A 25,442-nucleotide genomic window follows, 5' to 3' on the forward strand; every position below is an offset into this window, starting at 1 on the left:
AGCTGGGACCCGCTTTGGTGCCACCAGAGAAGCAGAAGAGGCAGGATGTCGCTGCTGGGGGCACGGGGGGTCAGCACAGCGGGGTCCTCCTCTGGGACAGGTCACTCTGTGGCGATGTGTGCAGGTCACGTCTCCTGCTATGGCAGCATTTGTCTGATGTACAGCTAGTTGTTCTTTACTTTTAGACAGCTTGACCGAATGAATTGTACCTGTGCCCCAGACCCAGGCCCTCGGCTGTCACCCCGCTGCGGGTCTGCCGTGACTCCCTTCCAAAGGATGGCGGATCAACCTCCTTTCCCTGCAACGGCAAAGGTGTTTTCTGCAGTTCCCGTGCTGCTCGTGAGCGCTGAAATCACAGCCTGGCCAAACCGAACGCCAAAGCCTCCAGGGGACCAGCGTCCCCGGGAGTGTGCCCGGCTCTGGACGTGTGCTGGGCCGTCATCGGCAGCGCTTCAGCCTGCAGATGGTGCCTGGCAAATGCCAACCAGACCACGTGTTTGGAGGTCTCATTTAAGGGGCCGCTGATCGGACACCAGTGACTTTGACAGCATCAAGGACCAGAAAGTAAATACTTCCACTATAAATCTTGTCTGCTTTAAAGTAGGTTATATTTTCAAAGAGCTTTAGTTCTTAGGAATTTAATATTGCGATGTCAATTGTAAGACAAGTAATTGGATGGGGAGAAGGTTGTTACAGGAACCTGAGATTAAAGGCAGGATTTAAAATGCTATGTTGCATGCGGGTGGGTGTTTTTGTTCACTGCAACTACGACTCTGGAGGTTTCGCAGGCAGCGTCCCCGTCTGCAGTCGGCTTTGCTGCGCCTGTGCATGTCCTGCCGCGGCTTGAACATGGGGTGACTCGCAGAGCCGAAGGTAGGAAGAGAATGCGTTTCCTCACGAAGGCAGCCGTGCAGCGAAGCACGTGCGCGAGGCTTCTCAAGCGCCGCCTCCCCACCGGGACCCCAAAGGGGCATCGTGCCAGCGGGGCAGCGAGGGCAGGGAGCTGCTGGTACCCGCTGCCCCAGGTTTGCAGCGCGGCTCCCCTGCACGGGGGGCCCTGGGCTCCTCTGATGCTCTCGGGGTGCAGCTCTCCATGCCCCCACAGGTGTCCCCCGGGTGCTACGGTTGGGTTGGTGGTGGTCAGAGGGCAGATGGGAGGTGTGAGTGGGACGCTTTTGGGGCCGGGGCTGGCTCTCCCGGCTGGCTCTCAGCCCTGCCACCTCCCTGCTCGCCCTGCAACACGAGGTGCGCGTCTGACATGTGGCAAGAAGCCGAAGCGGCCACTGGCCCAAAGTCTGGGCACGGCTCCGGGGCTGACCCACTTCTGTGGGAAGCAGCAAGGGCAACCAGAGCAGGCAGAGACTGAGCCTCCCTCCTGCTGAACCAGTGCAGCAAAAGCCTGTCAACACACCACGGGAGGCTGGATCCGCTCAGAGACCAGGGTCTCGACTGGCATTCACACGGGGGCGATTACTATGGGGGCTGTGCCCACGGGGCGAGCGGTGGAGGAGGCCCAGGATGCTCATCTGCGGGAGTGGTGTGTCCACGCGAGAGAGACCTCCAGACCTGCACTTAATCCTCCCCATGAGTCGGTTGCTTTAATCTCACTGAGCAGTTTATACTGTAGGTTATTAAAAGTACTTTGCACCCATGCTGGGAGAGACCCAGGCTTCTCCCAGGGCAGCCTCTGCCTCCTCGCCGCCCTCCCTCTCCCACTCCTGCCTCAGTATGGAGTTTCTGACGATCTGTGAACAATGTTTTCCTGGCCTGTCCCTTTCCAAATCAGAGGCTGCACCAGCGTGAGCTGGCATCAGGTTTTTGAGGTGAGCAGGAGCCGGCTGAACCCCAGCTCTCTCTGCCAGGCGCCCACCACGCCGAGCCGGTGTTCCCCAGAGCCCCCAGCCAGGGCGCGTGGCTGCAACCCTGCAGCCATGGGCTTTCTCAGAGGTGCGAAGCAGCACAAGTGGAAATCCTGGCGTGCCGGGAATCGCGTGCCCAGCGCAGCGTTCCCACCTGAGGGTGCACCAGAGGCAGCCTGATCCTGCAGCCCTGTAATCTCCTGGTGCCCCTTCAGTCCCTTAGCTGACCTGAGAAGAAAATATGCTTGGTTTAATGACAAGACTTTGATATTTCCTGTCCTAACCTTTCTGTAAAACAGCAGCTACCAGACAGGTGAGCTGGTCATCTGGGCCTAATGTAGATTGATAGCGGATCAGCTCTTCTGTCTTAATTTGCTTATGACCTAGAGAATTAGTGGAGAGGATCTCTTACCCTACCAGTGCACTAATGACTCCTGCAAAAGAAGGGCTCCCCGGGGAAGGAGTGGTATTTGCTAACCTTTCCCTGGCTCACTTTACATAATAGCACACTCCTCCAAATGTCCTCAGCGTGACTGGCTATTCCCCTTCTCCTTCATTCTGCACGGTATTTTACTTTTTATATTTCAAGAATATTGCACGGTAAGAAAAGGTGCTGAATTTCTTGTGTCACTCATCTTGCATCTCTCTTTGGAGGCTATTCTTAGACGCACCATCAGTTTAGGAATTCAAAGGGAGGCACTTTTCTTCTTCAAGGTCTCCAAAGATTTCCTGTATCCATATGTCCAGATAGAAAAGAAAAACAACCTGAAATCTGCCTGCTGGTCTGCTCTGACAGTACACTGATTTTCTTCAAAATACATTGCAAGGCTGTGGGCAGAGGACAGGGACCCTTCTCAGGGGGCATTTCTGCAGGCAAGTGAAACGAATGAGCACCGTGCCGTGCTGAGGGCCAAGCAGGACACTCGCTATCCAAATAAACCACACAACAGCACAAAATATCACGGATATCCAGGAAGTCAGTGCTGGGGTCTCTCTAACAAAAGCTGACTTCTGGCTTTACTTGTAAAAGGAACTTGAAAATTCCCCGGGGTATTTCAGACAACCTGTTTTTAGTGTAACAAATAAAGGATATTTTGCAAGCTTACAATATTACTTAGGGTAAGGTTTAGTCACTACAAGTGCATTTCAGCCAAGTGAATTGTCTAAGAAGAAACGAATGTGAGGGCCGTGGCTCCAGGTGCATCCGTCGCGTGCCCTGAAGTCAAAGCCTGGCGCGAGCAGGAGCTGCCAGGATGCTTCGGGGTCTCCGTTGCCTTCGTGGCACAGCAGGAAAGGAGCCCTGCAGCCGGAGTCAGCCACGAGGCAGCCGTCCGTGGCCCCAGGGCAAAGCAGGCTTGTGGCCGCAGGGGCTGCCGGCACCTCCCGGAGCACTGCCAGGGCTCGCCCGCCCGCCGCCTCCCCGAGGAGCCCACGGAAACGGGGCAGCCACAGCCAGCGGCTCCCTCCGCAAAGACCCAGCGCAGAGAGCTCCTCCTTGGTGCCGCCATCACATCGCCAGGGCTGGTCCATCCCGGGCTGGGCACGATGGCCCCGCACATGGCCGGCACCGGCGGCTGGAGTCCCGGAGCCCTGGCAGCCGCCCCGCTCCTGCTGCCAGCGGCGCAGCTAAAGAGCTTCAGGAAAAGTGCTGGGGAAGCTCTTTCCTAGGAGGTGATGTTGATGAATGACCTGTAGGAACCTCTAAAAAGGTTTGTAATATTAATCTTGAGGACAAAACTTGTGGCTCCCCAGGCTGTGAGTGCTGTTGCTGCATTTGTTTCAACAGGGTGGGTTTGGGGTTGGTGGGGTTTTTTTTGAGTAATAGACTTAACCTTTTGCGTGTTTGATTTCATGCACTGTTCAAATACCTTGCCAGGGAAAATAATGTGCTGTTCAGCTGAGTGTAGACAGGTAGCACTGAGATTTTTCTGAATTATGCTAAGTACCTTTGGAAATTCAAGAATAAACCTAAGCTGGGCCAAGACAGCAGGTTTCCCAGCAAATGCTGGAGAAGAAGTTGAGGCTCATAGTCTGCAGTTATGGGACCAGGAATCCAATCTGAAATGGTACCATCTCAATTGTTTGGGCACGGCTTCGTGTTCCCAAGCTATGCAGGTTAATGCACAGCTGGAGAGCAAAAACTGTCATGCCTGCATAAATCTGGAAGTAAATAAAGCCTGGTTCTGATCTATTTTTGGTTTATACACTGCAGAAGCCGTGTCCGCCCTGTCACATGTTACGGCAGGAACCGCAGACCATCCTGCTGACAGGTGCTCCAGGGGAGGCTCGGCCAGCGACAGCCAGGGAGAGCTGGGGTCGCTCCTGCCTTGCTGCTCCCCCCAAGCCTCTGCCCCCAGCACCTCCGCCTTTATTCGTGTGGCTCCACACGAGCGCGAGAGCGAAGCCCGTGTCTCTGCACGTGCGTGGTTTCCCACGCAGCGGCTATTAGGAGTCTCCCACCCACCATGTCTTGGCATGGGAGCCTGGAGGATGGAGCAGCCGCACCGCTGAGGATGGCGATGCAGCAAGGAAGGCCTGCAGGCATCAGCCCTCAGCTCGGGCTTCCATTGCTGAGCATTTTTACCCACCAATCAGCCACGTATTATTCTCCAGTGAGTTCAGTCCTGTCTTTCTGAGAGGGCTGTCTGGCATCCAGCAATAGGACAAAGTGGGTGATTACTTTTTGTGCTCTCAGAGATAAGAGCGAGCCTGTGAGAGGCATACGGCCTCACTTAGAAGGGATGAAGCCATTCACAGGCTGAAGTTAAAAGACTGTGAAGAAAGATAAAGAGCTAAAATGAGAATAAAATGAAGGTAGCAGACGCAGCACGGACAAGTAATCAACAGAAATTCATTAGTTTGTCAGGCACAGGCCACGGGAGTGGAGTCGGGAGCCCAAAAGGTTGAATGCAAGCGCTAGTACCGAACCAGAGCGAATGGAAATTAATTCTCCTCCACGTGTCTTTGCAGAGGAGGGAACTGCCGCCCATCCGCTGTGGGCAGAGACCTGCCCCACTCCTCTGCTCAGAAATGGCCCTGCCCAACGCCCCGGCACCCACGGACCGAACCCGGCGCCCCTGCGAGGAGACGCGTGCCGTGGCAGCGGGGAGGGGGAGGACGGAGCCCGTCGCCGTGGGGAGCCCTCTGCCCTGGCACTGCCGGACCCGCCGGAAGGGTGGGTGCACCGGGGGGACTCCCTCCGAGCTGGTCCACGGCAAACCCTCCTCCAGGGACACAGCGCTCGCGTCAGCGCTCCAGCCGGGTAGGACAAAATGGTGAGAAATGAGATACCTGATTATGGTGCGGTGGTGGCCTGGCTGCGCGGGGCAGAGCCTGTCTTGCTCGGGGTAGGTGGGAGCTGGCTCTGCCACAGACGTTTGCCTGGGTGAGGCCAGGGCTGGCAGGGAGGGGTGGGCAGGCTGCAGGAATACGGGCGGCACAGCCTGTGCCGGGGGGAGCGGGGGGAGCAGGGGCTGATGTGCTGATCCACGTGGCACACGGTCCCAGTCCCCATCCCTCCACAGCAGCCGCTCTCTGCTCACCGCAGCAAAGCCCCAACGTTTTGCACCTGTGGGGTGGGTGCTGTATGAACAGGGATGCTGAACTGAGTTTGCCCAAGCTGCCGCTGCCGCTTCATGCAACGAGCGTGTGCATACGTGTTCCTCAGCCAGCCAGCTTCCCTGCAAACCCACCGCTCTCCTCGCCTTCAACAGGAACCAGTGCATTAATTACCCTGACAACACGGTAGAAGCACTAGCAGGCGCAGCTATCCCCATTATAAGCTTCCATTTACATGTGTTTTTATTTCTACAGCTTCTTGCCATTAAAAGCCCGTAATTAAGATAATTAGAACAAAGACATTTGCCTTGTAATCAGCATTTATTTCAATAAGACGTTTTAAATTACAGGCGAAAGTTGTTAACTTACTATTTAAATAATGTTATATATATTGACAGTATGCTAGTGGTGTGAGGGAAGTGATTATAGATCTAACTAATTTAGGGTATTTATGACATTAATTTCTTTTTTAATCCCTTTGAATTTGATGAACACACATCAAACCTCCAGGAAATGACAGAGTAGATTTCAGGTAGTCCCTGATCCCCAGGTAAGCCAGGACTAAGCTGTGGGGAGCTGAGCAGCGGCATCGCAAAGCGCTGCATCTGTGGTGGCTGGAATTGCCCTTGCAGGGGCCGTGGGAAGGGTCTTTACAGAGCTACAGCTTGGTTAAGGCACTGCGGTGATATCCTACAGCATGAGCTTGGGTAGCCTCACACCTCTCCAAAAGGCTAGAGAGAGAAATTCTGGCTCTGAGAATTCATTTCTCACTTTACCTGTGTTAGAGGCTGTTCAAAACAGCTGCTGTCAGCATCCGAGAGCTAAGGCGTGCTGGCGTGCCAGCAATGGGGTGGGAGGTGGGGAAGGGCTGGCTGCCCGTCCTGCCCTCATCCTCGCCTGCTGAAGGAGCCGGAGCGTCGCGCAGCGTTTCCCACGCCGCGCTCTATCCCAGCGCCTGGGGCCAGCCCAGCAGGCAGCTGCCCTCGCCCTGCCTCCAGCTGCGTGCTCGCAGAGCCGTCCTGCCCAAGCGTGCCTCCATCCCGCTGGATGGAGCCGTGCAAAACAGGCGGCAGCGCCGGACAGGCCTTGCCACGCTCCTCCTCTACGCCCAGAAACTGCCATTTTCCCCCAGCAGTGTCTCTGGGAAGGTTTTCTGCAGTGGCGGCGGCCCCGTGAAGGTTGGGGTCACCCCAAGAGCAGGTGTGCGGAGCCACCTGCCTGGGAGGTGCCTGCGGCCGGGCTCCTGCCGGGGAGGGGAGGCTGGTGTCACAACATCCCTGTGACAGCTGCTGGGTACGAGTGTCCGCTCCTGTTCGCCTGACAGTGATATATAACACAATGCACCCACCCTCAAGGGCTCTCTGCAGCTAGCAGCCCTTCAGTTCCCAGTTTTAAAAATAGTTACAGGCATTATAAACAACCTTGCACAGAACATGACTTCAAACTTGGTTTTCATCCTATCTGTGTTCTTGTGGGAACGAACACTCTTATCTCCTCCTTTCTGCACTTGGTTTACTCCTCCGTGCAGGAGAGGAACACGAACAATGCGGCACATCCAGCACCCAGCCTCGCAGAAAGGAAATGATCTATTTATTTATTTCTGCTTCTACAACACTCCCCATTCTTCAGGGGCCCCCAGATGAAGCAGCAGCTCAGCAGCCACCAGAGAATCGCTTGGAGCCTGTTACCTACCAGGCAGTAGCTTTCAAAAAAAATCTGCTTACAGAGGACAGACTTTGGCTCTTTCTCAAGAGCTCCTTCCAAATCCAAGGCCTGCCTGGCATTCTCCACATTAATAAACACTTGCACATTAGCAGTTGTGAAGTTTTTATCCTCTGCTAAAGCGGTATGAATTATGCAGCAGGGAAGTACACGAGTTAGTGGTGTATAAATCGCTCAGCAGCCCCAGCGCCACTCGCCCGCGGGTACGCCGTGCAGAGCTGTAACGAGCCCTGGGGTGCTCCTGCCTCTGCCAGCCCGGCTCCGGCTGCCTGCAAGTCGGCGCACGGGCTCCTGCTCCGGTTTGGTGCCTCCCAGTTCCCAGGCCTGGCCTGTGAAGTCTGCGGGCATGCCTGGCTCTGCTCTGCCCTGGGAAGGGCACGGCTGCCCTGCGGCTCTGCGCCGGTTCAGATGGTGGGTGCTGCCGGGCGCTGGCCCTGCCCTGGCCGTGCCGCTCAGCCTCCCCGCGCCTGCTCGCGGCGTTTTCCCCGACGAGCAGTAAATGATGAAATCCAGAGCCGCCCGATTTTGCTGTAATAAGGCATTTTCTGTAATGCTTCAGATGCATTCATTTCATCACTGCACATGAAAGCTCACCACTGACGGCTTTAAGCCTGCAAATAGGTTCTGCGTTTGAGGACTTGCCCGTGCACTGCACACGGGTGCGTTCCTGCAGGCTCTCACCCACGTGCTACGGCTATCGGCACACTGCCTTCCCAACCTCGTTTCTTAAACCAGCTACTGTTTAGGCTTTGGTTACAGCTCTCCGCAATAACCTGAATGTTGCCATGTAAAGGCTTCTTATTTATTATTTGGCAGACAGTGGGAGTCTGTTAAAAGTCCAGTTGCAAATGAGATGTGGGAAGATCGGGCTCTTTGCAGAAGCCTTCCTCCCAAACAGATGAGCCGGGAGAGGGAGAGAGGACTCCCGCGGCCCAAGGCACTGCCCTGGGGCCTGAGGGATGGCAATTAACCAAATTAACTTCAGTAGCACACAGGACTCTGCCACGTCTCCCAAGTCCTGTCACACTGCTCGCACCCACATTACTCTCCTGTTTTATGCACCCAGTAAATCCTGAAAAATTTCCATTCTTTTTTTCCCCCCCTGCTTTTCACGCACAGCCCCGAAACAGCCACCTGCCTGGCTACTGCTCTGTATGAGATTTTTACTTGTGTGATGTATATTTTTGAATTTTCCACTCATTATTAGAAGAAATCTTCCCATTAAATAATTCAGGAGTGGAAGAGGTGGTGAGGAAAGTGCTTCTACAGAGCAGCCCTGGCCACTGTCTCCAGGCTCCTGTGAGCTGAAGCCACGTTACAAAGGAGCATCAGGCAAACAGTTTTACATAGTTTTATTTTCTTCTAGCACCACTATGATCTATGAGCCGTAACAGGCAGATCCTTCCAAAGCAGCTATAATAACTCATGAATATTTATGGTGCTTAATCATGAGGCAGCAATGGAGCAGAAGCAGTAAGACCCGACGCAGTTTCGATGCGCTGGGATCACATCCCTGGTGCAGCCAGGACAGCGCTGCTGCTTGTCCTGCACGGGGCACCTGGCCGATGGGCCGGGCTCTTCGTTCCCAGTCTCCAGCCGGGGTGATACGAGAGTAAGGCACCAGCTTTGTTGCATTCCAACAGCACCTGCAGCTTCCATCTTGCTTCTCCTCTGGCTCTGGTGACACACTGCCTTCAGCAGCGAGGGAGGCCCTGTGCGTGCAGGGGTAAGGGGCAATAGGGTGTTGGTGCATCCAGGGGTGGGGGCTCCCTTGCAAGGGCTTCTCAGAATCTGGCGTCTGCCCCCGGGTGCTCTCACAGCCCTGGTCCCTGCAGCTCCTGTGCTGCTACAGAGCGTTGACCGTGCATCAGTTGTGCAGATCAGCAGGGCTACACAGGTCCTCCTGTGCAAAGAAATTAGCCTTGACTCTGCACTGTCAGCTGAGGCTGAAATGTCTTTGTTGAAACGGCAATTGAGCAGCAGTGGTTTGGAAGTGATGAGGGTGTTTCGGTAACCAGCCTTTTCTGGTTACCAAACAAGTATTCAGTTAGGAAAACACTTTAAGGGGTTTCACTATGTCACTAACATGCACATCGTACCCCTTTCATCTGCTGGTCTCCATAAATACAGCATGGACTGCTCTGTAAGAGCAGTTAGCTGAACGGCAAGTTCCTCTTCTTCTGCCTCCTCTTTCCTGAGGTCATTCCCGGGAGGTCGTGTCGGTGCCAGCAGCACTGCCTCACGCTTTATGTGCTTTCCACACGTGTTACTGTACACGGCTTTTGAGAGTCTTGCCTTCGGCAGTGAAGAGCCTCGTCTCTTTTGGGGCATCTGCAGCCCCCTTTCAGGGAGAGACTCTGTCCCCGTCGGCCGGGCTGCCAAGTGATGGACAAGATGCTCTGCTCATCTCATCCCACTCAGGCTTGTCTCCCACAAAACAAGACACCGCTGCCTGGCTGGCTCCTGTTTCCCGTTAGCCTCTCTGCCTCCCAGCCAGGCAGCTGTGCTCTGGGAAAAACCCCACTGCTCCGTTTTCCTGTGAAGCCAGTCCTCTGAACCTGATTCATGGCACCAGACAGCACCTGACGTGAACCTGCAGTTAATTACATGTTCTTGCTAAAAACAATTGAGTAGCTTAAGTTCTGATCACTGTAATTGCATCCTAATGAATTTATGTGTCAACCTGTTATGTGCAACTTTGGTGTGTTCTGTAAATACCAAATTAAGTTCATCGTTCAGTCCCCAGGCACCCGAAGAACAGGTGCTCCGCAGCCACCTCCGCAAGCTGAGGAGGATGCAGGGCAGCAGCCGGTGTCCCTGCTCCTCGGCAGCGCTGCAGCACCGGGGCGGGCACAGCTGCCTCGCAGAGCAAACCCGGAGCAGCGGCGCAAACGTGCGGCAAGTATTAGCAGTACTAACAAGCTGCCCGTTACGGGCGGCCGCGCCGAGGTGGCGCAGGCTGCTCACTGTGGGCTTATCCATGTCCCGGGCACCCAGCCGAGAGGAGGGCTCAGCGCCAGACCTTGCCAGGGGCACAGTCGAGCTCTGCTGGGGAAGCAGGAGGACGGGGGCTCCAGCCACAGCCCGGTGCTGGGCGCGCTCTGCCACCTGCCCCAGCTGCTAACAGCTACCAGCGGCTAGCAAAATGGTGCTGGTGCTCCACCGGCACGTGGAAGGGCTTCCCCGGACAGCCAGGGAACAAGATACAGAACCAGAAATGAACCCAGAACACAGAAATGGGTAATCCTGTTGGCTTCAGTGAGGCTTACAAGCAAATAGTGCTGTTTATTATTAATAGTGATGATTGAATAAGGCCTGTGCTCCATGGAGGAAAGAGAAACTTCAGCAAAAGTTACGAAAATGACGCCATGCTCCCATAATGGGACTTTATAGAACATAGCTTATTATCACTGTTTTTCTTGTTTGCTACCAAAATACCAGCTACAGCTCCCCTACAAAGCTGTGCATGTTAGTTAACCTCATTAAATCCTAAAGGATTAGTCAGCTGTTCCTCAACCACAGAACTGTTAGGAGACATCTAAGGCTCAAAGTTATGTGGCTTGGAAAGTGATTTTCTAATATGCAAACTTCAAAGGAATTTTGAAATCCTGCAGCGTAAAGGAGACAGCCTAACGTTAATCCACTGGAGTGCTGCTTAATGGCCGGTTTAATTTTTGTCTTGATAGGTCTTTATAAGCAGCTGAGCATGAAGGCTGCCTTGCAAAAGTAGGGGTTCAGCTTCACCTCCAGGCACCACATCCCCCTCGTACCGCCCCGCTCGTCACACATGGATGTTGTCTTCCCCACGGATGACAGCGTGAGCAGGTACCGGGGGCCGCGCTGCTGCGGCGTCTCCCCACCCTGTGGCTTGCAGACATGCACGGGCACAGACCTGCCTGGGGAGGGTCTCCCCCAGGCCCACTGGTGGGTGATCGGGACCCCATGCGTGGCCAGGCCGGTCCCTGTTGTGGCTGCAGGGATGCTGGCCCTCGATCCGAGCAGGCGCGTGTCCTGCTCAGCGATGTCCGTGTGCCGCCAGTGCCTGCCAGCGCCTGGGGTCTGCGGGGAGCCGTGCCGTGCCGGGCAGCCTGCACCCCCCGAGCCCACCCCGATCCCCTGCGCCGGGGCCGCTCCTCCCGCTGCCCATGCGGCGTATGGCATCGGGAACCTGCCATCGCGCAGGCTGTGTGGGGACAGCCCTAACTCAAATAAATAATGCTATTAACTGTAAAGTAATGAAGGAATTAAACACACTGCTTTTTGAGAGCGCAAAGCACTGAAACCCACAAATTAATTAAGCCTCACAGCCCCCCTGTGAGATGCAAAGGTAATTGCTATGTTCACGGTGCACGTGGGAAAAGACAGAAAGGGATTAGCTGTGGCGGTAGGGCCTCTGTAGTGTAACAGCAGAAGCACAAGTGGCATTTCAGCCCCAAGAAGACCCTCCTGCCTCACCTCGGTCTCCTGGGGCTGCCAGGGAGCTGGAGGAGCGGGGCTTGCACACTCTGTGCTCTGCCGAGCCTGGACAGGTACCCCTGGCTCTGGCCCCATCCCGCCGCCTCTCCCCGACAAGCCCCACGGCGCCGGGGCAGAGCTGCTGCAGCCCCCTCTGCCCCGCAGCGTTGGCCACACTCTGCCGGGGTGCTCGGGCACAGCGCAGTGAATCCCGGTTCCCCTCTCGTAACCGTTGGAGGGTGTTGGTGTAACGGAGAGAGCCAGCAGCAGCAGCCAGCGAGCCAGACTGAATAATGTATTTGTTGGTGTGTTATCAGCTGAGAAAGCTGTCAGTGATAAAAACACATGAGCAGAAGCATGAGGATATGAATGTTTAACTGGCTGAGGGCATCCTCTAGGATACCCACATCTCTGCCACTTCGGCTGGCCCAGCATGAGCAGAGAGGAGGCGTGCTCCCCGCGCATCAGACGCACCGATCCCAGCGCTCCTCCTCTGCGGCGCGCAGCCCTCGCAGCACCTCCGAGGCGCGGCTCTGCAGCCCCGCACCGCCTCACCAGTGCGCTCCTTGTCTTTGCACCTCTGGAGAGTCTCTGAGGTGCTTCTGCGCATCCTCGATACTTCTTACTTCCTTCACCTAAAAATGAAAGGCACCATATCGTGCTCTGGAGACCACCAAAAGACCCTGGCAGTTTGTTTTGATGATTTTAAATGTCTTTTCCAACCTAAATGGTTCCAAATGATTCTACGATTCCCAACCCTTCCGTTGATGACAGTGCCTGAGCCCGCAGGCGCCGCCTACCAACAGGTCACGCTCTTTTTTCTTTTCATGCTTAGTGAAGCTGGATTTGAGGACTGACACTGAAAAATGGAGAACCGTGTACTCCACCACACCGCCCTTCACAGAGAGGTCGAGCCAAGCTGTGGAAGCTGAGAACTGATAACTGTAAAACAGATCCATCAGCGAAGAAAGAAGAGTCCCTGCTTTCTGAGAGGGAAATTAATTTTGACATCTTAATTATAAGTCAGAGGAAAGGTTGGTGCTGGAATGGTGAGCTTTGAAGATTATTATATTGTCATTATTCATTAATGACTACAAAAGAAACTAGCTCTAAATGATAATGGTAAAGTATAATGGCAAATCTATGAAGCTTCTGTTAGATCCCATTTACTCCAAAAGAGCCCTTTGCTATTAGCTTGATAACAAAAACCAGAAGTACTAATCAGGTTTTGGTCTACAGTGACATGTATTGCTGTATAAACACTGCCAGGGAAAAAAGAACCTAGAAAATCTGTCTCACTGTGCTTACAGCAATAATTCTAAAACTGAATTAAAATAGAACAGGACTTCCAGAGTTACGGATGTCATAACGTAGTGTGGTATTTTTGTCTGGCCGATATGGCTGGGCGTAGGGAGGAAGGGAGAAAAAAAATAACTTAGAGAAAGGTGCCTCGCCAGTGCCCTTCGAAGAACAGTGACATTGTACATGGCCCCTGCCTCTGGGAGTGCCTCCTAAATGTGCCGAGCACTGCAGGGAAATGGAAGGAGCCAGCGTAGGGGCTGAACACGGTGCAGCGGAAGGATGACTGTTCCTCAGCCAGCGGATGCTCGGCCATCGCACCTCACGGCAAGACTGCCGTGGCGGCCACGGGAAATAAGGCGACCTTTGTTTCTGGAGCGCGGGAGGTCTGGGCGAGCTGCAGCAGCAGTTCCTCCCAGCCCTGCTCCGAGGGGCGAGGCGGCTGCGGACGGGTGCCCCAGGCACTGCCAGCAGCACCCGCTCGGGACCTGGCTCCCCGAGAGCCCCGAAGCGCGGCACTGAGCCGCTGTCCCCTCGCAGCTGGTTTCGCGGGGGGCGAGCACTCTTGTGCTCGAGTGGCGCTGGCCGCCCAGGGTGGCAGCCTGGGAAGGGCTTTGCTGGTGTAATCCTTGGCGTCCCTTTCCCACCACCTGATGCTCCTGCCCTTTGCTGAGGAGCAAAACAGAGGGGCCAGAAGCCTCTCTACAGATGGCCTTGGAACCTTAGGTGTATTTTTTGCCAAGTTCTTAATCTATAGTAGCAATACCTGGCTGACCCCTCCCTTGAGGTGAATGTTCTGTCAGATTGTGTTATTCAACTTCTTGCACTAAAATGTAAATTAACTTAAACTCACTGTAAGAAGCTTATTTCGATATGAGCTGTAATTACTCTTGGGGGTGTAAAAAAGCTGTCTTTAAAACTTTTATCAAAGTTATTTTGTGTTATTATTGCTTTTTGTGATGTGTCTGGATTTTCCAAACAGCAAATAATTCTGCACTTCTCTTGGTTCCTTTGATAATATTTTTTATGACAGATCCACTGAGACTCTAACTACATTATTAACATTAAAAAAGGAAGAATGGGGACAGTCTTTTCTAAATAATTCTGTAAAAACCCTTGCATGCCATTGCTGCTGCTTAAATACTAATCATGGAAAGACAAGAAATGTATTAACCATATAGCTTTGTACAGAGTGATGTAACCGGGTATGAATTATCATGTTGCTAGGAATAACGAACGCAGCCGTCCTTCTTCAGCTGGGCAAGGTTTATTTGCTCACATGAGGCTTTCCAAAATGTTAGTACAGTTGGAAGAGATCCTCCAAGCGACAAAGCCAGCCATGTACAATAGCAGCAAAACAAAAGGCCGGCTGTGTTGGTCTGAAATTGCACCTCGGACGCTGGGGGCGACCCCCGTAGAAGGCTGACGTGCACACTGCAGCTCACAGAGGCAGGCAACTGGTTCTCATTCCAAATGCAGGAGGGGCAGGAGAGGTGTTTTTCTGGTCCCAACACCCCATTGCTCCTCCTTCGACCCATTTTCTAGAAATGAAGTTGTCTGCGTGTTGCCGCAGCTCAAAGCCCCTCAACTCCCTGACGGCCCCTCTTTCAATAGGATGGGTGTAACCGGAGAGGGCAGGACAGCATCTCTCCCCTCTGTCACTGGCTCAAATCCACCTTTGTTGCTGTGATAGAAATAGTTTGTCCCTGAAATACAAGAGCAGACTGTAGTACAGCCTGCAAACCACTGTAGGACTCTCGAGGTCCCAGAAGGCAATGGCTTACAGGCGTGGGCATCTGCTCGCAAGAAACTGGCTTTCCTTCTGCTTGCTCCAGGGAAGTTTGACTGTGTTCGGACACAGCGTGCTCGTAGTGCTGCTCCTGAGCTTGCTCTGCTCCCGCTTGTTTCCCAGCTGCTCATGCAGCTGATACCCAGTTAGGGGAGAGAAAGTGACTAGTGAAAAGGAGCAGGAACCAGTGAGGAGCTGGGGATGACGTTTTTCAGGCAGAGACCGGGATAGGCTTTTGGACCATGTCAGCTATCCCAAATCCCCGTGAACAGGGCTATAAAACTTGACAAGGCTGCTACAGATATTTCAGATCCTATTAAAGACGCAAAACCACTGACAGGGCTGAACCGCTTACAGATGCTAACTCGGCTGCTGGTGAAGTAGGCTGACACCAGGGAGAGGGTTCAAGCAAGGGATTTCAGTGGGTGATGATCAGAAACACACTTAAACAGAGAGAAATGGCTTAATTGATGAACACAGTAAAACATCATATAACAAATAGCTTCTGCTCTTTCTGATAAATGGTCTAAAAAATGTACAAGAAGCAGTAGTTCAAGCTGTAGTTGAATTTTATTTGTTTTAGGTGAGCTCTTAAGAGGAAATATTTGCAACAGGTAATTCTGTTCCTGTGAGTGATTATGGATTCACAGACAAAAAGTCCTCCCACCACACGCAAGTAGACGAACAAACAAGCCTAGCTTGAAAGAGCAAGAAACCAGTCCTTTTTCTGAATTCCTAAACTGTCTGGTTCAAGTCAAAAGGTTCAGGTCCTGAGCTGGCAGGAACCTGAACAATACAGCACGCGGAAGTGCTGCAAGGGGTAAAGATTCGCCTCAGTAAACCCAGCATGCAGCAGACTTCAGAGTGTTCAGATCTGAGGGCACACACCGCAAACCGCCTGGTCGTTGCCAGTAAGCCTCGTGTGCAGAGGAGAGCTGGCCTGTGACACCCACGAGCCAGGGCTGCATCCTATTGCCAGCACAGTGATTGCCGTTAACAAATGCAGCAGCAGCGATCCACCCTCTGCACTGATGCGCGGGAAGGAGAAGAGGGCTTTGGCTGCAGCCCAGTAAAGGCCGATGATAAAAGCCTTGTGGCTGCTTGTGAAATGGTCCCAGTGCCTCTGCACAGCAAGGCGGGGACATCTCCCCCCAGAGATGCCGAAGGGAGAGCAGCGATGGGTCTCCGATGGGACCAGCAGAGATCAGGTCAGTTCTCACTAAGAGCTGGGCTGCGAATTCATTTTGCGAATGTCCCCTGACTGCAGATGCCCAGGTGACCTTTACAAGCTGTCTGCCACCACGGACCCCTGCAAATGCTCCCTTTGCCCAGCCGCACTCACGTCCTTACTGCCCGAACCCCTCAGTCCTCGCCTCCCTAAGCCATGTTAGAGCAACCCACTGCTTTCTCCAGCCTTGATTTTTCTGCAAAGCACTAAGCCCTACGCCTAGGCTTAAACACTCCGTTTTTACTTCCAGGTTCTAAATCCAATGTGCAGACTTCAAGCCCATGCTTAGCTGCGATTCTGTGCGACTGTGTGACTCTCAGTTCAGTATTTGATTGGACCTTTATCCCCACTTTGCATCCATCGGCGTCTGCAGTGCTTGATCACATTGCATTGCAGACACTTCGTGTACGTCCCAGAGCGGCTGAGGGGTATTTGCATAGGCTGCTTCTTTATTCACTTTGACAAGTCCTCTTAGTTCATCTTGTTAACTCTTGTACAGAAAGCTACAGCAGCAACCAACTGCACTCACAGCTGGCTTACGTGGAGTAATCTCTGTAGTTACTTTTTTTTTAATAACTCTGGAAGTTTTGACTGTTGAGGGTGAGCTGCACAAGAAACAGCAAAGTAGATGAAAACCGTTTGAGAGCACATGACGGCGTGCTCCGTACGTACCTGCGTTACAACTGCTGATGGAAATTACTTCTCCTCTTTCAGCAGTGCCTTGTTTGCTGGTCTCCCCACCCCCTCACCCCCCTTCTTTTTTTGCCAGCTTGAGGATAAGTAACCACTGCTGTCATTGTGCAGAGCAGGTACGACACAGGTCAGGAGCAGACTCATCAGCTGTCCCAGCTTTTAACCTGTTGGCAGATGCTTGTGTCAAGCAAGCAAACCATTTGGTGTCTTTTTTTCATGTTCTCCATTGCAGGGATCTGCCTATACACAGCCTCCTTCGATGGAGGTTTCTTTTGTTTTATGAGCATTAGTTTAAAGGATTTTGTGGTGCTTGAGGTATGAAATATTGTTGAATGTCCAGCTGGGAGGTTGAGGCATACAGAGGATCTGACTTGAATTAATTTACTGTAAAGTCTTGGTCAAAACATAGTAAATTCCCAGACCAACGCTCCTGTTGTTTGAAAATGTTACATGATTATTTATGAGACATTCAACCCCATCGTATGTAACGATCGCTAGTTAATATCTGCATTGCTCAAGGGTGTTTTTTTATTTGTGGAAGGAGGGCAGAGAGAGGAGAGCAGGACATAATGCTGCATGAATGCTACTCTTGCTGGTGCGGCCTCTCTTTTGCATGCTGTGGCGAGGCATGTGTATAAATACAGGCGGGTTTATGGAGCCCTTTGTACTGGTGAAGCATTCATTGATACTGATCTACAGCCTGATGGGGCTGACACATTTTCCATTTCCAGGTGAGGAGTCCAGACACCAGGGCTTAGTCAGCCCAGGTTGACACAGATCTCTGTTAAGACTTGGGTTTATTCTCTAAGCTTTTTTGGAGCTTGACAGAATTCCCTGGTAAGAGCTGCTTGCATGGCAGTTTTTGCTCCTCTGCAAGTTAATTTATGACATGTTTAAAAGTTTGCCTTTGTATAACTGTATCTTGGGGTCACACAGTTTTCAAATAGGCAGCCCTGGATATGTCTGTCCACAGAATACAGCAACTACCTGGCTTTGAACCACTCTTACCCGAACATGATTTGTTTGTGCTCCCTTAGAGGCACGCAGCTTACTGAATAATTTATTGCCCCATGTTTGAGACGAGTGCTTCTGTTAGGGAGGAACACTGCACCTACTGCTCCTCCCTGGCAACTATTGCTGTTTTCAGCTAATGCAGTGCAGACAACCAGCACCGCTGGTTCTCCCAGCAGCGTTGCTGTCAGCTAGCGCTGCGAGACAGTCAGAGCTCCTGTGTGCCCAGCCACTGGCAGTATAGAAAATAACATTCCACACATACAAATGTCTGCACATTTCTCTCTACTGGTGTAACTTTCTTTCATTCCATCCACGCTGAGGATGGAATTGTTCTCGCTTTGTGTGTCTTCGTACTGTGTGAGTCTTTTGCCTCTGCCTGGGTCTCTCCCCTTTGAGCGCAGGACTGAACTGCGTGTAGCACAGGCAGTTGCATTGCGTTGGGCACTAGAAGGACTTCAGAGGAGTCCAAATGTAACACCACAATTCCCTTTCTGTCCTCTCTGAGGAAGTGTGTCTTCACGCTCTAATTAAACAGCAGTCTGACATGTTTTTGCTGTTTTGATTGCCTTTGAACTTTGGCAGTGTGATAAACAAACTTTGCTTCCCTGCCTACCAAGAAGTTGCGCTGCCTCGAAGCAGTTTATTTCCTTAGCTCTGATGTGGCAGAGCTCAGCACCTTGGTTTTGTGGCATCTGTACGTGTGCTGATGCCAACAGCAGAGAGGGGTGGCAGCTGCCATGGCACAACGGGTGATGGACCGGAGATGCTGGAGCACTGATGTCTCTCTGATGGCCCCTTTTAGCTCACTGAGGTTTCAAATGCTAGTGGTCAGGAAATACACAGTTCTTCACACCTTGGTAGGCCGGGGCTGGTGGCGGTGCAGAGCATTTTCCTTCTGATCCCTGTGAGGTGCTGCAGACACTTCACACGTCTGTGAGCTGCACTGAGGAATCAGGAGGGAGGAAGGATAGCAGGACGAACGTACATGTTGTCACATGGCATAAATGAGAATCAAAATAGTCTGTCACTTCCCAAGCAGTTTGTTCATGTTTCCAAGTTTGTTCATGACAGAAGAATAAAGCAGGTCCTGTGGGGTGCGCTACCCCAGGCACGGTGGCCTGGGGGCGCTGCCCCCGTCTCCAGCAATGGCCACCCCCCGTGAAGGCTGCAGCGACCCCCACAGAGGTGACAGCCGGGACCCCAGGGCAGGGCCCCAAGGAGCCCTGCGGTCTGTGGTCACCGTCCAAGAGAGGCTTCGCATGTCTGCTGGGTTGGCACGTGGTGCCAGTGCCTCCGCACACCGGGTACTGGAGAGGAGATGAGGTTAGCGAATGATGCTGAGAAGATAAATATATTCAACAACACTATTTACTCTTTCAGAATACAAGGAGACTGAAAGGTAAACGCGCAGCTCCAGAAGAGGATTATCGTTCATACGATGTAAAACTAACCTGCACAACTTACTGGCATTGTGGAGGTGGGGAGCTTCGTAAAATTTACAAAGGATTAGGCAGCTTTGTTTTGGCTTTCAAATTTGTATTGAAGCACACTGTTAGAGACAACAGGACTTTCACTGAAGGAAGGGCAGCTTCATGACTTGTGTTTGTTATTAGTGTTATTAGGTAGCACGGCAATCTCAGCGTGTCTGAGCTGCCCTCCATCTCAGGTGTGTAAACGCAGTGGGGATCTCGCTCTGAGGTTTGAAAACCTCAGCCAGTGGAAAAACTGAGTTGCATTTTCATGAGACAAAAGGCGGACAAGCCTTCTCTTTAGTGGGACGGATAAAGTGCTGCCCCTGGAGCCAAAAGGACACTCATCTCCTCCTTGAGGTGTCCGTGCTGTCCATGTACGATTGCGCGTATTCTCTGGAACACCTGGCACAGGCTGCTGCCAGCGGCTCATCAATTACGGATCATGCCCGGTGTCACAGTTCCTGTGTAAAATATGGAAGGTTGGTTTTAAATGATGTGACAGCGTCCCTTTTAATGTCCAGATCATGAACGCCACAAAGCTTTCAGCCTTCTTGCTTCCATTCTGCAAGCGTGAAAGAAAATTTATCTCTGGCAGTGTTTCCGATGCCTGTTGGCAGGCTGCCCAATGTACCTCAAACAGCACCAACACAATGAGCTAAACCTGCGCTTGTTGCAACTCCACTAATGCCGGAGGCGACACCTCAGATGTATTGGGAGCATTTGGTTAATGTCCCCAAACAAGTTTAGATTACATGGTTTTCCCCAGCAAGCATGGCTTTGTTAAAACATTGGCGTTCTTCTAACTTCTTTGGAAGCATTCTTGCTTTTTTGGTAATAGCTACTATGTAAGTCATAGACAAACAGGCATTAAAGCTAGGGGAACCTGTAAGAACTGGAAAACACCTAGCAGCAGAAGTTATTGGTATTTTTTATGGGCAGGTCTCTTAGTGGTTTCTGTACTATGCAGAAATTAACCACTTGCTGCTATTTACCGTTGCAAAACATTCCGTGTTGAAATGGGACACTTCCAGCGCGCTCTGGTGTGCCAACTGAGGTGAAGGCAGGGACACAGCGATGGAAACAGGAACCCATTGTTTTACAGCTCAGCAAACATTCTTTGGACCCTGCAGATAACGGCTTCATTTCCTCCTATGGAAAGAAGTATTTGAGTTATGCAAAGTCACACCTCTTTATTTGCAAACAATGGCACTGCTACACCTTCCCCGGGGTTTAATGCAGCCCCACCGCCCAGCAAGGGCTGCAGCCCACCAGACGCTGCTGGAGCCTTCAAGGCACTCCTAAAACGTAGATCTCAAAAGATTTGCAGTGGAAATTCAGCCTCTGAGTAAGAGAAGAACAATTTAAGAGGACTGGGCAGAGAAATTTGCGATTTGAACCATAAAGCTTTCAAAGGATTAATTTTCAGCTTTTACAGGGGTGACATTGATCTTGAATGAATTTTTCCATGGCTAGGAGTTTTTAGTGTTTTGTTTATTAAACATCTATGCTACGCTCCCAAATGCCATGGTTTTCACAGTGCGTACCTGGCGTGTAATCCCTACTTGGCATGGGCTGATTGCACCACTGAAATCTCTGATACACACCTAAATAAAAAAGCTCGTGTGGAGAGCAAACGCACTGGATTTGTGTTTTCCAGTTGAAAAAATGTTTTCATGGGTACATCTGAATTGTAGCCGTCGTTTCGACGTCTGCTTTGGCCCGACGTGCACAAGCCAGCTTTGAACCCGCAGGCTCCAGCGACAGCGGCCGCGTGGAGAGTGCGTTCCGTGCGGGTTCAGCCGTGCAGGCAGCGAGCGCACGTACGAAAGGCGGGGGGACAGGGTTGCGCGCACCCCGCCGCGGCACCGAGCGGGCACCGGGGCTGACACGGGCAGGCACCGGCAGAGCGGCGGGGGAAGGCGGTGGGGGCGCCCCGAAGTGCCCCCATGCAGCACGGCCTGGCCAGGCCGCGGGGGACCTGGCTGACTGGAGACCCTGGCTGAGGGGAGACCCTGGCTGAGGGGAGACTGTGGCTCAGGGGAGACCCTGGCAGAGGGGAGATTGTGGCTGAGGGGAGACCCTGGCTGAGGGGAGATCGTGGCTCAGGGGAGACCCTGGCTGAGGGGAGATTGTGGCTGAGGGGAGATCGTGGCTCAGGGGAGACCCTGGCTGAGGGGAGATTGTGGCTGAGGGGAGATTGTGGCTGAGGGGAGACCGTGGCTGGGGGGAGATTGTGGCTGAGGGGAGACCCTGGCTGAGGGGAGATCGTGGCTGAGGCAGATACTGACTGACGGGATCCTCGCCCAGGAGAGATCGTGGCTGGGGGGAGACCCCAGCTGAGGTGCGATCCTGGCTGAGGTGTGATCCCGACTGACCGGACATCCTCGCTGAGGGGAGACCCTGCCTGAGGGGAGACCCTGCCCGAGGCGGGCGCTGGCTGCGGGGCTGGTCCCGGCCACGGTTACCACCCCCCGCCCGCGGCGCGGCCCCGGGGGGGCCCTGGCGGGGGGGTGGGCGGGCGGAGGGGCCCCGCCCGCCCTTCGCGCTGCCCCTGACGGGCGGCACAAGCCCCGCCCCGGGGGGCCGGCGGCGGCGGCGGCGGGGCGTGGCCCGCGCGGCCGGCAGGGCGTGGCGGGGGCGCGGCGGCTGCGGGGGCGCGCGGCGGGGCGTGGCCGGGGCCCGGGAGCGCGCGCCGCGGGGCGGGGCGGGGAGGGCGTGGCCGGGAGGGGCGTGGCCGGGCGGGCGGGGCGCCGCCGCGGCGGGGCGGCAGTCGGTCGGGCAGCCGCGGCCGGGCTGGGAGCGGCGGCGCGGGGCGGGCTGCGGCGCCCCGTGGGGCGGCATGTCCAAGACGCTGCGGAAGAAGCGGCACTGGCTGAGCAAGGTGCAGGAGTGCGTGGTGTCCTGGGGCGGCCCGGCGGGCCCCGACCCCGACCTCCTGCGCGGCGGCGCTGAGCGCGGCGAGTTCCCCTACCTGGCGGGCCGCCTGCCGCCGGGCGGCGAGGGCGTGCCGGGCCCCGCGCTGCTCTCGGGCAAGGCGCCGGCGCCGGGCGACGTGCTGCTGGAGGTGAACGGCACCCCGGTCAGCGGCCTCACGCACCGCGACACACTGGCCGTCGTCCGGCACTTCAGGGAGCCCGTGCGCCTCAAGACCGTGCGCCCAGGTGAGCCGGCCGCCGCAGGCCGCGCCGCGCCCGCCGGACCCGCGGCCCGCGCCGCCGCTGCCCGCGCCGCCGCCGAGACGGCCGCGGGTAGGCCCAGCCGCGCCGGCGCCCTGCGGGGCGGCTGGAGGGCCGCGGCGGGGTGCGGGAGAGCCCCGCGGGGCGGCAGCGGCGGGGCCCGGGGCGGCGGGGGGGGGGGGCGGGCGGTAGCCGGGCCGGGAAAGTTTCCTCGGCTGCGGACGGCGCGGCCGGGAGTGGGGGGGGGGCGGCGCTGCCGCGTGGGGCGGCGGGCGCGAGGGGCCCCGGAGTCCCGCCCCGGCCCCGGGGCGGCGCTGGCGGGCGGCGATCGCTCCCCCGGCCCGTCGGGGCCGCAGCGGGCTGCCCGCCCCGGGCTCGGTGCCGCGGCCCGTCCCGGTGGCCTCTCCCGGGGGCGCCGCTGTCCCGCTCCTCGGCGGCGAGCGGTTGCGGGGGCCCGGCGGCCGCCGCCTCACGGCGCCGAGCGGGGTTCGGGCGGTTCCGTTGCTCCCCGGGGGGGCCCTGCCCGCCGCCGTGCCTCCCCTCCCCCGCCAGCACCCTGAAGAAACGCTATTTCGTGTTTTTTTCACGGTATTTGTGCGAGCCGCTGCTTGAGGCGGGCGCAGGAGCGTGGGGGCACGCTCGGGAGCGAGGCTTGCCAGAACGCCATCCCCGCGCCCGCTCGGCTTCGCATCTGCCGGAGGCGAACACCGGGAGCAAAGGCTGGGTGTTCTTTTTCCATAGCTTTGGATTAATTTGGAGTACGATTTAATAACCTAATGATATCAGGTGATTGTGGTACAATCTTCTTTATCAACACGCCCGTCAAATGTCAAGGTAGTGCTGAATAGTGGCACCTGCAGTCACATGGGCTAATGATTCACAGCGTAAGGAGCTTCAGATTTACCGCTTTCCTGTTCAGACAATCCAGGTGCGAGCTTGGTGTGTTACAAAGAAGCTGTATTTGGTAAAACCGCTTTTCTCTGAATCGTGACTGATAACAGTGTTTCCAGGACCGAAGTCTACAATATTTCTTATACAGCTTCTTTGTTCAACACCTGTCTTGTCCTTCTTTCACAACTGCTGGGTTGCTGTTTGACTTTAGATAATGCATATTTCAATTCAGATTTTCCTCGTTTGACCACTGATGACAAGTCATCCTCTGTATAGAGGCTGTGCGGTTGGTCCTGACGCGTATCACCTGCTAAATTAAAAAAATCCAAACCAACAACAAAAACCCAAACCCACTCCTCAAAAGCACTTACAGAAGCCTGGTAGGCTTTGAAAGATGGCTTTATTTCAAAAATTGGAAATCCTATCCAAATGAAGAAAATAGAAAAGAGCAAATTGCTGCAAGTTAAATGTAAAATAAGAAGATAAAAAAGGAACAAACTGTTTAAGATAGAAGACAGTAATAAATCCCTTTTAAAAGGAGAAAGTTGTGGAAGGTAAAACTATTGTTAAAAGATCAAAGGAATTTCTTGTATTTACTATGGACGGGAACAGGGATATTCCTGTACTGGGACTTTCCGTAACAGGGAGATGTCCCCAGCTGTCAAATTCAAACTGGCAGAAAAGATTTTAGAAAAAATTGGTACAATCAATAGCAGCAAATGGCCAGAGCCAGGTGACGTTTGTTAGGAGTTCCAAATACGAAGTGCCAGTGGCAATGCATTGCCTGTCCCTTAAATCACGGCTGCCGTGGAGGGGGCGGGAGGTGGGGAGTACGGTGCTGCTGCGGGAAGATCGGCAGGACTGACTTCTGATTCCAGCAAGCTGGTTAAAACTAAAGCTAAGAATGAAACGGTTGGACATGTGAATAAATACCATGCAATGAGGGGAATGTCTTGCTTCTTAGAAGAAAGCCTGCAAGTTCTTTAAGGTTCACCGGTTGGTCTAAACAGACCCAAGTATTTTGGTGTAGTTGATTTTCAAATAGACTTTCAGCAAGGAATCAGTAGATGCTGAATAAGGCTCTCACCGAGTGAGCGTTGTGTGGCAGTGTAGCAGCCGAAAGATACGAGCAGAATTTTCCTGTTGGGTTAGAAACTGGTTAAAATACAGGAACAGTCTTCTCAGCAGAAGGAAGCTACCACTGGAGTCTTGCAAGGACCTGTGCTATTTAGCATAGTCATCCAGAGCTTGTAAACTCGACACTGGGTTCAGCTGTAGAAAGAGAAGTAGCATTTTTATGCTGATTTTTATATAATTTATGGAACAAATAAAATTGAGGCTTCAGATCCAGCAGTTTTTCCTGTACAGGAACGTACTGCAAGCTTCTTTACCACATCAGATGATTTTTGCAGTAATTTTCTCTGTTAGACTTAGTGTCCTTAAATACAGTATTTTAAAGCATACTGTTTTTCTTGGTTGGGTTTTCTTGCAAGATTGCCCCAGTGGCGCTCGGTGGCAGTATTCCAGTTCGGGTATATGTAATTAGGAAAGTTGTTGACAAGGCGTTCTCTCTGAAGACCTGTGACTTTGAATTTGGCTTCCCTTTACCCCTTGTGATCCAGAGCCGTCCAGCCTTGCTGACCTTGGGAAGGCAGCCGGGGAGGTGCGGGGGGTTGTGGGGGGGGTGGTGGTGAAGGGAGCGAGGGCTGGGGAGCTGGCGGTCTGTGGTGCGCTCATGTGTCGGAATTCTCAGAGACCTTTAATTGCATTACTGGGTTTAAGGTCCTGTTTTTCTCCAGTCAAAACTGCTCTGCCTCAAATCAAATGAACAGTCGTGTTGAAAGGCATGGAGCGCCTCTGCCAGCGGGCCTTCACGTGCCCGATGGCTCCTCAAATTTGAGTGCTTTGGAGCAGAAGTCTGAGGGGATCCACCTTCAGGGATCTTTACCATGACAGTGAGGAATTTGTCACCTTGTCCCTGAATTTTAGGTTGTATAAGGTCTTGATGCTCATGGTCTGCCCCCACGTTTTAGAAGGGCAACTTTGGTGTTTAACAGCTGGCTCCATCTTCCCAGTGAAGCCTGTGCAGGTGTCCTGCTGGCCTTGAACAGCGTGTCGGGGGACTGGACTGCTTTATTTCAAGGAGTGATGTGGTCCCTCATTAAAAGCAGCAACAGCTTTAGTTGACAGCAGTAAAAATCTGACAGTAAAATCTGCTGTGATACTTACAGCAAGCTCTTAGAAAATTTAAAATGGAAATTTCAAGATGCTGTTTAGTCTTGTTTG

The 25,442-nt window shown here is 53.6% G+C and overlaps 1 protein-coding gene across 2 annotated transcripts in view; it reads left to right on the forward strand.

Moving 5' to 3' along the window:
• Positions 1–21,851: 21,851 nt before the first annotated feature.
• Positions 21,852–25,442, forward strand: part of MAGI3 (membrane associated guanylate kinase, WW and PDZ domain containing 3) — a 74,638-nt gene continuing 71,047 nt past the window's right edge. For both annotated transcript variants that reach the window (XM_075115771.1, XM_075115770.1), the window contains exon 1: positions 21,852–22,250. In XM_075115771.1, coding sequence (XP_074971872.1) covers positions 21,929–22,250 — 322 coding nt within the window. In that variant the 5' untranslated portion in view covers positions 21,852–21,928. The remainder of the gene's footprint in view (positions 22,251–25,442) is intronic.

Source organism: Phalacrocorax aristotelis, chromosome 21 (assembly GCF_949628215.1).
Source record: "Phalacrocorax aristotelis chromosome 21, bGulAri2.1, whole genome shotgun sequence".
In the NCBI taxonomy this organism is placed as follows: Eukaryota; Metazoa; Chordata; class Aves; order Suliformes; family Phalacrocoracidae; genus Phalacrocorax; species Phalacrocorax aristotelis.